A 14,413-nucleotide genomic window follows, 5' to 3' on the forward strand; every position below is an offset into this window, starting at 1 on the left:
CAAGAATCATCCAATATCAATGCCAAATTTTCTAGGTGTCTTGGATTTGCACTTCGTTTGTAACCAAATGCAATTGGATTAATTATAAATGGAAGATGGAGAAGATCTACTACAACCAAACCTCCAATTATAAATAATCCAATTGATTATTTGGTGCGTTTGAGTTTCAGCACCAACTCTAGGTTTCTGCCATACCCATTTGCTCTCTTTCTTACCTTATTTGGATTGCCTTCCTAAATCCTCGATGTCGTCACCAATCAAACCCAAATATATATACACCAAATCAAACAGATATATCATCCCTCTCTCTTCTGAAATTGTTTCTCATCAAACAAATATATTTAAGTGTATATATATATATATATATACTTCCAAATTGTTTCTTTTTGACATATGGATAATTTTGTATTTTCAATGTTCATCCTTTCGTAAATAAAATAAAATAAATATAATGAGGACATATATGTAATTTCACTTGAACGGTTAACACCATCCACTCGACAGCTATAATAAGGAAGGTTGGTGTAATTTGACAAATATGAGGGGAGGTCAGTGTAATTTTTCCTTAGAGCATCTCTAACCGTTGTGTATATATTTTCGTGTAAATCTGATGTGTCAGAGTAGATTTACACAAAAATTTTACAGTACCTATTTTTAGCTCCAATAGTTGTTTTATACCTTTTGTGTAAAAAAAATCCCCTAATAACAACCAACCACATGTCATAAACCTAAGGCACTGCATAATTTTTACAAACCTACTTGATTCAATTTAAATCCCAATCCTCCTCAATTAAGAAAAAAAAAATAATTTCCCCCTATATTTCACTTTCCCATCCCGCCAATGGTAAACTTTTCCCTCACCAGAATTCTAACTTAATAGCAAATAATAAAATAAGATTCAATTATGTAGAAACTACAAAAAAAAACAAAAATATACAACAACAATTGCGATTGAATTGACTAATCACCAAAAAAGAAAAAAAAATTCTAATTTGTATAACGGTATCAAACAACAATTATATAAAATCGTGATTAAAATATATATCTAATCTTTGGCTGGTACATATTTATCTCATTATAATAGAATGTAAAAGGATAAAAAATCTAAAAAAACCCTAGAATCTATTGCGATGATTGTAGAAGATAAGATTAAACAAAAGTGATGATCAAACTATTTTTATTAAAAAAATAATAATAAAATAAAAGATGGTCGAGCAATTCTTACCTTGTCACCGGCTACAGATTCTTTTCTATGGCGCTCTAAGAGTGAGAAACAATGAGGCGTAAAGGAATGAAAGAAGAAAGAGAACCGCTAGTGGGAAAGGAGGAGGAGAGAAAAAATATACTTACGTGGGTGTGTAAAAGGGCTGTGTAAAATATACAACCGTTTTACACATTGGTAATGTGGCAGTGTATCTTAACCGACTGAGAGCATCTCCAACGGTATGTTAAAATACCCTTTTGTGTAAAATATACACTGCCACCTATGATGTGTAAATTTTTTCCATCTCACAGCAGTATGTTAAAATACATTGTCACGTTACTAATGTGTAAAAGAATTGTGTAAAATACACAACATTTTTACACGGCCAAATCAACATATTTCCTTTTTCATCCCTCTTTCACATTCCATTAAAAAATTAACCATATATTAAGTAAGTTTGTAAAAGTTATGTGGGTCCTGGCATGACACATAGTTGATTGTTATTGGGAAATATATTTTCACACAAAAGGTATAAAACAACCGTTGAAGCTAAAATTAAATAATTTAAATTTTTTTGGGTAAATCCATCATGACACATCAACACAAAAAAAAATATACATAACGGTTGGAGATGCTCTGATGGAGATTAAAAAAAATTTACAAATCATATGTGGAAGTGTATATTTTACACAAAAGGGTTTTTTAACAGACCGCTGGAGATGCTCTTATACATTTTGTGTAAAAATAAATCCCCCAATAACAACCAACCAAGTGTCATGCTATGATCCACATAATTTTTACAAATCTACTTAATATAGAGTTAATTTTTTACATAAATTATATTTTAATATACTTCTGGAGATGCTCTAATAATCTTGATTATGAGCCATTTTTTGCAATGAAAACAATTTAATTTAAGGGAGAGAGTAAATGACAAGATAAACTTTTAAAGTAAATGAAAAAGGAGACAATTCATGTCCACTAAAAAATAACTTTGTTGAGACGGGGGGCTAAACTAGTAAAACGTAAACAGTGAGATTCGTTGAGATCTAAAATTTACAAAATTCGAAGAATGAATTTTGAATAAAATTTGATTGATTATTAATCAAATTCAACGTATTTTATACCTAACTTCATGATCACCATGAGTTGTAGTCAACCTTTTATTACAGCGTCAAAGAAATACATAGAGGAACCTGACTAGGTTTGAAGAAAGATAAAAAATTATGAGTTTATTTAGTTTAATTCTTATATTCAAATAATCAAGAAACTTTTTTTCTCCTTGAAATTGGTGACTTTACAAAATCATTCAATTTTATTTAAAGTATGACCAAAAGTGGCATGGGTTCTCTCTTAAAAAAATATATATATAGGGTGAGTAATTTTATTTAAAGTCATTAACCAAAGTGGTATATTTTATTTAAATATATATATGTATATTCTTTTTAACTATGATTTTATGGAATATTAAAAAATAATAACATAAACTTTTGAACTATTTATGTTCCAAATAAAAAATATTATAAAATTATTATCACAACAACAAGGCTGTGCCCTAAAGTTTTGTTTGCGTTGTGATTGCAATAATTCGCCCAACAAATATATATATATATATATACGAGTACAGTATAGTATATACGGAGTAGTGGAGTGCATGCTTGGAGAGCGATTGCAATTTGCAACCTCGTACTATTTAGCAAACTCTACGAGAGTATCAACAAGGTTTGCCTGAATGGAGACCCTTTGCCCAATCGATACCCAGTACGCAGACATAATCTCTGCCCTTCTCAATCCTCCTTCACTTCATCAAGTTCAGGCAAGCTCCCTCTCTCCGTGGGTTTGTGTGTGTAATATGCACATGTGTGGAATTATTGTTAACGTTGTTGTTGTACTTTCTAAATTTAGGAATACTTCGATCAGCTCATAACAACTAAGCAATGCCGTGGACTTAAAGTGGAACAAAAAGTTGGCTATGGAAAGGGTATGTTTCGTTTTGGATAGGAGGTGTTGAATTATATTAATAATTTTTTCTATGGGCAGCTTTAGTTTCATGGTTATGTTTGAAGACTTAAAGTGTAGATTAATTTCATGTTTATGTTTGAAGGCTTGAAAGTGTTGCTTTGGTCTTGCTTATATACAGATTGATTGTTGCACACCAATTGTTTGATTTGTTTTCAGAAAGAACTCATTATCATTTCACTACATAAACAGATTACTGTTTCCAATTTCATGAATTCATACTATTAACTCTGGTAGTTGACTAAATAATGATTTTGTTGTTGTTGTTGTTGTGTGTGTGTGTGTGTTTGCGAATATATATAAACAAATTTTATTCAACAAGGGATGTCATGTGCTGGTTTTTGTGCTGGAGTCGTACGTATTACTTTATTGTCGTCTTAGTAGATAACAGTTTCATAGCCAAACAATGAAATGCTTATTGGAAGAATAGAAACTGTTGCCACTAGTGGCAACTGCTATCGTGTTTCCTCCACACGCCTCCCGGCAGCACCTCTTTCTTTGTATTGAACAGTAATGCTACCTTCTGCTTGTGCATAACTTTGGTCATTGTAGTCCTTTGGCATTTCAATATGCACCAGACTGAGAATGAACTGCAGGTGTCTTTGCTGACCTGGATTTCGAAGAAGGGGATCTTGTTTTAAAGGACCAAATGCTTGTTGGTGCTCAACATTCTTCAAATAAGGTTTTGTAAAATGAAAATATATATTTAGCTGTTATTCTTTAGTCAATGCTTCCATCTTACTTTATTATTTTTTCCCCCACTTATGGTTTGCATTTTTCTCTCTCTCTCAAATGTTGCAGATTGACTGTTTAGTGTGTAGTTTCTGTTTCCATTTTATTGGCTCAGTAGAACTTCAAATTGGGAGAAAACTCCATTTTCAAGATTTAGGTGTTTCCGCAAACAATGAATGTGATAGGCAGACAATTTCAGACATCCCAAAAGATTGTTGTCAAATGGATTCATCTGATAGTGAAGACGATTCTTATAGAGAAGATCACGGAAGCTTGCGAGCATGTTCTTCCAGCAGTTCTAAAGATAAAACTCCTCTCCCAAAAGAGGCCGTGGAGTCATTATTGAATGGTGGTTTGGTCTTACCTTACTCAAAACAGTTTTCATTGCCTTCAGTTGTTTCTTGTCCTGGTGGATGTGGGGAAACTTACTATTGCAGGTAAGAATCACATCGTCTTCCCTTACTTGATTAACAAATAAATAAAATTATAATTGACCCATGTTTTGAAAACTTTTTGGTGATTGAGTATGTTGTCTTTAAGCAGCATGAATTGTAAGTGTGAAGGACTTCTAGAATTTGAATATACATTTTCTTTCTGTAATAAGGTTCTTTATGTGACCGATTATAATTGTGTCTGACCAAGGGAATGATTTTCCATTGAGTGCTTTATATTAATATCTAATATGGAATTTGGCCACTATTTAAGCCATTGAATTTCTTCTAAAATTTAAATGGATGAAATAGAGCGATGCTTATTATATCCTTACTATTGCTATAACTTAGCCTGATTAGTACTGATGTATGTGCGATTATTTACCAACGATGCAGGAGGGCTGCACTGTCCACACAGAAAGACGGTGTTCCGTTTGACCACCTCACAATTTTAACTAAATAAAAATAAGAAAATTCTGATATTTAACTATGTACATGCCATTACTTGTCAAACTTGTGTGCTGCTCTCTTTTACATGAAAAATTGGCTTAATAGTGGTATACTTGTTATGTATCTGAAAAGCTAAACCCACTGAAAAATATAGTAAACCTGCTTTAAAATATAGGAATGCCGTGTAGTTTCTCACTCTCGTGTACCTACAACAACAACAAGCCTTTTCCCAACTTCTTGGGGTCGGCTACATGAATCCTATGTTTCCATTCTGCTCTTTCTAAGGCCATAGCCTCATCTATCTTTTTTGTGTACCTGATTTGTAAAATTTCTCATTCTTCTTTAAGCATCAGTTATATAATGGATCACTTGTTCTAAAGTTGCCAAACTTTTGTAGCAAATCATGTGCGCAGGCTGATTGGGATTTATTTCATTCTTTACTTTGTACTGGGGAGAGGACAAAATCATTACGTAAAGAGGCACTTTTGAAATTCATACAGCATGCTAATGGTAAGACTAATGCCATAGGTTGTTGCCAATGAATAATGTTCTTTAAGCCACATTTTTCGTAATCTGTTGTCTCCCTTGCTTTTCATTTTATCTGGTTTCCTTCTTCCAGAAACAAATGATATTTTCCTCCTTGCTGCCAAGGTATGTTCTATTGTATATCAATATTTTTTCCCCTTTCCCCTTTCATTTCTTATTATTCGTACTCAATATATATATATATATTGCATATACACGTGCGTGTTTGTGTGTGTGTGTGTGGACCTACTAAGGCTACTATGATAAGAAATTTATCACCAGAATTTTAGTCTCCATCTGATCTGAATAAAATCAACTTAATAAAGCTTTTTTGCAAGCTACTATGTTGGTCTACGTTTTGCCATCCATTTAAGACGAGCTTTGAGGTAGGAAAAGGAAGTTCTTTTTTGGGACCACTAATGATTTGAAGAAAAACAGACATGAAAGCTTAAGGGAAAAGTGTCTGGACAATAATTATAAACCTTGGACATAAAATGAGAATGCATACATTGATTTTGATAATCTATAATGTTGACATTTCACATGATTTTCCTCTCAGCAGCAGGACACTTATTAGTAGTTTCCCTACCAAGAGATAGCAATTCATGAAAGGGAAAACCCAACACCACCCCCCCCCCCCCCCCCCCCCCCCCCCCTTTCCTTCTCTAGGGAAGAAATTCACTATGATTAAACAGAAAGAACAGGACCAAATGATGCACCCTACAGTCCTCATTCCCCTTCATGCATATAAGGTGTCAGAAACAGCAGAAGCAAATGAAACACCCTGCAGTGCTCATTCCCCTTCATGCATATAAGGTGTCAGAAACAGCAGAAGCAAATGAAACACCCTGCAGTGCTCATTCCCCTTCATGCATATAAGGTGTCAAACAACATGCATCATCAGCAACCCATATTGATGCATTGAAGTCCAACAATTGGTAGTGTTGGTATAATGAAAGTTAATTCTCTTTTGATCTAGCGACATATTATGAACTATCTATGCACGATTCATGATAATTGGTTGAAGTATTATGTGTACGAAATAAATCTTATTCTCTTTTGATCTAGCGACAAAAATATTTGGCTTCCATTTCAGGTGATTTCTTTCACCATTTTAAAGTACAGGAAGTTGAAAGCAGCTCATCTTGAAGAAAAAGGGAAGTATGCTACTCCCAATGATCTTGACCATTGTAATTTGTCTCTGCTTTTGGAGGCTTGGAAGCCTATATCAATGGGATACAAGAGAAGGTACTTCTTATTTTTCTTCTTCTTCTAGTTCCAGCTCTTTTTTCTGCCCACCCCAGAAAATCTTGAATGGTCCTATGATCAAAAATCTACGATTGCCGTAGCCTGTTCATGTGTAAATGAAGTTCTGAATATTGCAAATATATAACTAGATGAGGACCATAAAGTGTGAACCACAGAAATTCTTAGTTGTTCTGATGCACGAAATGTTAATACACACATGCACGCATCCACATGACAAATAATAATGCAAAAAATATTCTGCTTGATATTTCAATCAATTCCTTTTTAAAATTTTTGCTCATACTCCTTTTTTTTTTTTTTTTGGGCATTCAGTTGTGTAGATTTGCATTTCCTAATAAATTCCTGCAAACTCCTTATATTTTGAAGTTCCTCACATTCAATTAATTTTATTTTGTGTGTGCGTGGAAGGCTTCTGCTTCAATACAGTATGACCTTACCTGATTCTTCTAGAGATAGTAAATGTGGTTTTGATGTATTTCATAATTTAGTATGACCTTACCTGATTCTTCTAGAGATAGTAAATGTGGTTTTGATGTATTTCATAATTTTTTTGTGCAATATTATGATGTTTCAAAATTTTAGAACAATGTTTTTGTGCTCTTTTGCATATTAAAACTAGAATTTTTTTTTTTAATTGCTTTTGACTTTGGAATTTGAAGTCCTCAGTAATCAAAATGTTTTGCTGACTAGCCAGTTTGCTATTACATTTTCCACTATTCTATGGAGATTTTTCTCAAGTTTCCATAAAAATCCAAGTTCTGACATAGCCATGGCTATTATCATTCACTTGTTCTTGACATGCTTCATGCGCTCCTTGATATTATAATTTACATTTTTTCGAATATTCCAAAACTCTCGCTCTCTCTCTCTCTATTTGAAACTTTTTTTAAAGACAATAAATTTCATGACCAATTACAGTTTTTGGATGCTATATGTCCCATTAGATTATCATATTCACATTTAGGATCTTCTATGTAATAGGCAATTTTGATGATGCATCTCATCATGATCATCAATTTTGATGATGCGTCTAACAAACTCAAATGTTTCTGAAACTGTATTGATGTATTACATTTTCTTTCCTACATCTATATATATGTATTGTTACCATTTATCAGTTTTATTTAATGCGAGATATAACATGTTTTGGGATGTATTAATTTCATAGTATTGACATTTAAATCTCTGCAAACAAAGTTGGCTGGTTGTCAACTTTTGGGGGCATGCCAGAACTAACCATCTATGCATTTGACATTTTTTATATGCAAGCACCTATTGGGCAGAGAGCTGAGATGTTATCCTCAATTGCACAATCAGTCGTCTAATTTATATTAAAAAACAACTTTAAGAACCTAGCTATTCTTTTGCTATGGATTTTATATCTGCATCTCAGAAAGGATTTTTAAGTTAAAGCTTGAGGTATCAAAGAGAAATAAAGCCGATATCAAGATTAAGAAACATGAGGTAAGAAAAGATGAACCCAATTACTGTCTACTGAAGTAAAAAATATTGAATTACAGCCTAATACATTGGTTACCCTCATCGAATTAAAGGATATATTACAAGATTGAAATAAGAAGGGCATAAAAGTAACTGATGTGTGAATGCCACAGAGAGCACTCTCTCTCTTTCCTACTTAAAATCTTCTCGGTGTAGGTAATTGCAATTCCTTATAGATTTTCCTAACCAAATCATGGAGTGGCAGCCCACAAACATAGGATTATTCTATCAAATGATTTCTCCCATGTTTTTTCTTTCTTGTAAGTAATGAGTTATTCCATGTTCTTTTCCTCCACAGGGCACTCATAGACCTTTGCTCCTGCACATGACTTCTCCTTTTTTACACCCAATGATGGGGCCTGCCCTATGTCATGGCTGTCATTTTATGGCGTGAACACATGAACGTAATCGACTTCTAAGCTACATTGATTTTTAAAAAAAAATATTTGTTGTTCACTAAATAACCTAATATTGTTAATGCTGCACGAAAATTTTGGCTTGCTTGCAGGTTTTAGTGACTTAAAACTATACTTGTATAGGCATATTACATTTCCAAAATTTAGACTTATTTGTTCCAAATTGTTTTCTTTTTCCTCGACAGAATGTCAGCATTTCTTCAGAATGCATGCTTCTTCTGTTCAAGAAATGTTAGCTTTATTATTTGAAGTACATTACATTTGTCTACAGATGGTGGGACTGCATTGCTTTGCCAGATGATGTTGACTGTCATGACGAAGATGCATTTAGAATGCAAATAAGGGAGCTGGCATTCACGGTAACTCTTACTCGTGTAGATGGTGTATGTAAAAAAGTGAATGAATGATATATCTTGTTTGGCTATCCATTTCAATCAATGAGTTAGCTTGTGCGCTCTTGCCCTTGACCTTTGTCAAGACTCAAGAATAGATTTGGTGATTCCTTAATCTATCTCAACCTTTAACCAAAAATCTCTTCTCATGGTTTGTCTGCTAAATGTTTGTGTGCCTATATATATATATATATATATAAATATTATTCTGGGAGATATGAATTCTTGTTGCCATTTTATCATAATAAGACATGTTTACATTGCCGCACTTGGAGAGGTAGACAATAAACAAAATAGAGTGCAGACAGACAAACAGCGTTCAAAATGGTTAAAACTTCTTTTAATACCTGTTTGCCAAAAAAGGCTACATTTTATTGATTAAAGAACAATTTTTCAAAACATAACCATCAGTCCATCATCAGTTCACTTCCTAGGTTTGTGATAGCACCTTACATATCGATTACTGTGATGCAACGTTTTATTTTTTATGTTGATTTAAAATATTGCTAATAACTACTATTTTTACTGAGTTCTGAAGAGTCTGTTTGAAATTTCTAGTCACTACAACTCTTAAAGGCAGCTATCTTTGACAAGGAATGTGAGCCATGTATCCTTACAAGTTCTGAATTAATTTGCAAGACTCTTTCAGAAGCATTATGATTAATGTATCATCATTGATCACTTCATGAATTGAAGCCCTTAACTCTTCTCAGTATTCTCCCTCGAAATTTTTGGGCATATTATTGGAATGTTTGAGCTTAATAATCTGTAAGTATTGCCATTCATCATGCCATGTGTCCTATTTTTCCATCAAACTGTAATACTTACAGAAATAATTATTGCTTACAGTGGCATCCACTAGCACTTGAGAAAAATCTGTGTCTATACTTCCTTAATGATATCATGTTCCTTGTTTTTCTGTCATACTTTTCGTATGCAATTATATGACAGTTTCAACTTTCCTGTGACAGTGATTTGGTGGTAGCATCTCCAGTGGAGGATTATTTTTTGTTCATTGATGATCTTCCATACTCTGAAAAGGTTAGACCATGCCCTTGGACATCTTCAGTCTTCACACTCTCTGCTGCATATAAAGCTTTAAGACATTTCCTTCGTAATCTTGCAGAAAGCCGCTGATGAAATTACACGACCTTTTCTGGATGCTATTGGTGATGATTATTCGGTTTATTGTCAAGGTATGAATCGGTTTCTGATGGAGAAGCTTCGCATAATGTGATGACAAACTCATCTTGTATTTTACAATTTTTTTTTTTTTTGTTTTTCATCAAGCTTCAGCTATCCTAGGCTAAATTTAGATGAGTGCTAACTTTTTAATGCATAATTGAAGATGGGTCAAGTTAATTTCCATGCGTAATTATCTTATTTAAAAAACATCTTGTAGATGAACCTGCTATGCCTATTTAGGAATTAGGATGACATGCGTGGTTGATGAAGCAGAAGATGAAACTGGAATTATATAGGTATCCGAAGGTTTAGGATAACCAGATCAAAACAGAATAAGAGATGTACTTATGATAAAATTAGGAGAAGGAACAAGGAATTGATGGTGGGATGCACTAGCTGTCTGTTTTTGTTATTTTGGATCAATTTCCATAAAGGGAGATTGATTTGGATGTATGAAGTTGTGTTTTGGAACAGAGATAGTTATTGAGTATTTGATTTTGTGCTGCAATGACTGTATGCATAATTCTCCTTATTAAGTCGTCGAGTTTTAGTTGTGCTACTTTTTAATCATTGGGTGTGTGATTTCTTATCAATCCCTGTCATTTCTGGCATGCAGATGGTACTTTTCTTCTTTTTTATCTTCTTTTTCTTTTTTTGAAGAAAGTTGTCTAGGCCTGTCACTAGTGAAAATATTTGCATCTTTTTCTCTCTTTGCATGATTTAAGATCCAAGCATAAATTATTTGAGTTTCAATTGCTAACATTATTAAATTTTATATTAGGTACCGCATTTTTTCCATTGCAGAGTTGTATGAACCATTCCTGTCATCCTAATGCCAAAGCATTCAAACGAGAAGAGGTATGTATCAACTGCATATTTTTAGCTTGTATTCGATTTGATCCTCCATAAAACAGTTTCAATGATTCTACTTTGCACCAGAAAGATGTGCAACATGTTCTCTCTCTTCGGGCTTGTAGCTTTTTGAACCAATCTATTAATTAAAGATCTAGTGCAAAATCTCGTTTGCTTTTGTTTTAAATTACAAACCAAGAATCTTTTATATATAGGATACTATTTTTGCATATTCAAAGATTGCTTCTCATAACCATTTATTCTAGAATCGGAGCCAAATGCATCGTAGTGACCAAGGAAGGTCATTATCTCTACCATCCAACTCATTTTAATCATTCCATGCAAAAGTTATGTACACCTGAGCACCTTTTCTGCGTGTTTGACACAAGGGAGACGGGAGACAATTGTTGAAATCCCTAGCCCTCAGTGCATTGCAAAATCTCTATAATGTTTAGTTGGTTGAAGCCTTGTAGGTTAACTTCATCTAGTCACATGAAATTAGCACCAAGGTGATCAAGGAATGTATGCCTTTTGGATGAACTCAAGTGCTTTCCCTCATGGCTAGAAAAACTGCTCCAACTTGCCAACCTGCTTGGGCTTTATTGGATTCTTCAACTTGTTATTGTTATTGGGCAGTTTTTTCATGTTGGAGTTTTCAGACCCTTATAATAGGAATGGATAAAGTTAATCTCCCAGAGCCATTTTATTCCTTCTTGTTGGCTTGTCGTATTAGCTTATATTTTGTGCTTAAAAATGAACAAAATATGAAGCTGTATTGCAACATAATTGAATTGTTGGCATGCATGTGGTAAAACATATAGATGCATAGATCCCAACGAGCAGCTGAGTTGGTTGAGGTGATAGCTCGTGGACCACGCATATTCTCTACCAGATGCGCTAGATTTGAGTTTAGTTGTTTGCATCCACAGGGATTACTTCATTCCATATGTATTGTAGGTTGTACATGGAGATCTGCCAAAAGAAGTCAACCCTGATAAGATGACTGGGTTATAGAGATGCCTAATTTTTGGGAGAGTGAGTCTTACTTGATAGGAAGGATGAGAGTGTAGAATGTGGTACGTTTTTAAAATTTTTTTTTTTTTATAATGTAAATACTCACACACTTACAAATGCCCATTGTGGGGCTCGAACCCCTCACCTCCCCTTTGAGGGAGGAGAGGTTATACCCTTAGTCACACAATTCGTCCAAAGAGGCCCTGCTCTTGAGCTCCGCACGCAAATTTGCGATTTGGGAGCGAATTCGCACAAAATCCGCGAATTCAATTTTTGCAATTCGCGAATTTGTTTTCCGCGATTTCCATACAAATTCACGTTATATAGCTAAATTTGTTAGTCTTAGTGATATGGAACACCTATATTACCATATATGCATTTATTACTTACACTATTACTCAATATTACATTAATTACTTAAACTTCACGTGTGCCCCAGCTGTATGGCATTGCTATACTACCATATATATATATATATATATATATCTTAATTATACTTGTTTGAAAATATACCACTAAAAAACTTCCCAATTGGAGAATATTACAAATAAATCACGCATCTTAGTGAGAAAAGTTAGTTAATTTATTACATATATCATTAATGGAATAAATAATAATGAATATATTTGTATATAGATTTAAATAAATAAAAAAATATAAAATATATATGTCATGACCTGATATAATTTTATTTAAACCTAATATACAGATGCTCCCGCTTTAAAAAAAATAGACTTTGACGCTTTTGCACTCCCGCTCTGTGTGACTTAGGTTATACCAACTAAGCTAATGGCCCAGTGGTGTAGAATGTGGTACTTGGGATTCCTGTTCTAGGATTGTAGGATTTTATAGCCATAAAAGCAATGCAGGCCATCCCTTTTTATTTTGGCATGTGCCAGGCCAACAGCCGACTGGCCATGCTACATTCCCAACTTCAGTCTCAACTAGACCCTTAAGAGTGAGTCAGTCGATACAGAGGTGCGTTTGAAGTAGGGGGTGACATTTTAAGGCATGCTACAAGTTTTGGCTATGTCCGCTGGTTGCTCTATAGCATGATTTATAGTTTTATACATGGGTGACAAGATGACAACTATTCCTGGGACAGCAGAGAGTTTCCTGTTAGTCCTGTGACTCCTGTCATCTGTTCCTAATAAACCATTGGTGGGATTTCAAGACCCACCATTGACAAGTATTGAGCTCATTTAGAGCACCCTAAGCTTTATTCCTGCCTTTGTGGCTAGGTGATTGTTGTGTCAAGATTTTTCATCTCATGATGCAGCACCAGTGGGGATCTGTTGCATTTATTCTCGAGATATGTGTATGGTAGATGACCAGCATAATTGGCCAGTTTACGTAAAAGATTTGTGTGCTAGGCTAAATTAAATTATTAAATTGTATAATGAGCATCTATTACTTTATGAGTCTGGCATGACATTAGCTTTTGCACATATGTGGAAAGGTATATGGTGGCCAGATAAGCACGATAATCTAATAAAATGTCATGTGGAATGCTTTACTCTTTCACATATAGTACAGATATTGATTTCCTAGGCATTGTCTCGTCAATGCAACTGGTAATTTTTTATCATGTATGAATAATACAGGATCAGTTTCTTCTCATAACTAAAATGATGTTTAATTCATGTTTGTTGTCCATTGCAGGACAGGGATGGCCAAGCAACGATAATTGCTCTCCGACCCATTCGTAAGGGAGAAGAGGTGATTTATGGTCTCTACTTGTAGTTTTCCGATCCAACTCTTCTATTAAGAATTACTACTAGTAGTAGATCACCATGTGGTCTCCTCTCTGGAAAAGCTCTGTTGTAAATCACAGCCAACATCTTTGACATTGTCAATCATTTTCAGGTAACAATATCGTATATAGATGAGGATCTTCCTTTTGAAGAGAGACAGGCATTACTTGCAGATTACGGTTTCAGTTGCAAATGCCCGAAATGCTTAGAAGAAGAGCCATAACTGCACATAATTTGCTGACCTTAGGATACTGGTGGTGCTAGATGATGAGATCAGGGAACGTGGTTTCCCTTCGAATTGTTTACAATGTCGGACTTCACCAAGCAGTTGTCAATTTTGAGTTATATTATTCGTTTTATTTTTATATTGTACTTTAGAATGGAATTAGTTTTATTGTTTGTCTAGTTCGGTCTTTAAACCCGATGATTTCAGTAAGAGTGACATATGTAGAGGTTATCTTTCTATACACTTGCCTGAACCATAGAAACTTTTTATTTTGTTAAACCAGCATTCGTCCAGGCTCTCTCATTTATTGGTTTTGGTTCCGTGGTGTGAGGAAAAAAGTGGATTACAGAGGTGATATATAGCATCTTTATTTTCATGCAAAGTTACTTCAGCAACATCTCATGTATTTTCCACTATTTCATATCATTGCCTGCTTTTCTCCAG

General features: G+C 34.1%; 1 protein-coding gene across 1 annotated transcript; it reads left to right on the forward strand.

Moving 5' to 3' along the window:
* The first annotated feature begins 2,769 nt into the window (after window positions 1-2,769).
* LOC132307341 (histone-lysine N-methyltransferase ATXR2) lies at window positions 2,770-14,251 on the forward strand. The gene is made up of 15 exons (XM_059805067.1): window positions 2,770-3,020; window positions 3,110-3,185; window positions 3,820-3,905; window positions 4,025-4,392; window positions 5,234-5,346; window positions 5,456-5,487; window positions 6,458-6,609; window positions 8,818-8,905; window positions 9,497-9,545; window positions 9,652-9,706; window positions 9,910-9,979; window positions 10,065-10,134; window positions 10,905-10,981; window positions 13,652-13,708; window positions 13,856-14,251. The coding sequence occupies exons 1-15, from the start codon at window positions 2,937-2,939 to the stop codon at window positions 13,964-13,966; spliced, it is 1,488 nt and encodes a 495-aa protein (XP_059661050.1). The 5' UTR covers window positions 2,770-2,936; the 3' UTR covers window positions 13,967-14,251.
* The last annotated feature ends 162 nt before the right edge of the window (window positions 14,252-14,413 follow it).

The sequence above is a fragment of the Cornus florida genome, unplaced genomic scaffold (genome assembly GCF_030987335.1).
Source record: "Cornus florida cultivar Cherokee Brave unplaced genomic scaffold, ASM3098733v1 CherokeeBrave_3.0.0_Hap2_Chr05, whole genome shotgun sequence".
Taxonomy (NCBI): Eukaryota; Viridiplantae; Streptophyta; class Magnoliopsida; order Cornales; family Cornaceae; genus Cornus; species Cornus florida.

Bases quoted from the DNA above. Each gene is read 5' to 3' on its own strand.
- LOC132307341 (XM_059805067.1), top strand. From the start codon at position 2,937: ATGGAGACCCTTTGCCCAATCGATACCCAGTACGCAGACATAATCTCT. The intron at 4,393-5,233 runs GTAAGAATCACA...AAACTTTTGTAG, and splicing joins GGGGAAACTTACTATTGCAG to CAAATCATGTGCGCAGGCTG. The intron at 9,707-9,909 runs GTAAGTATTGCC...TTCCTGTGACAG, and splicing joins ATGTTTGAGCTTAATAATCT to TGATTTGGTGGTAGCATCTC.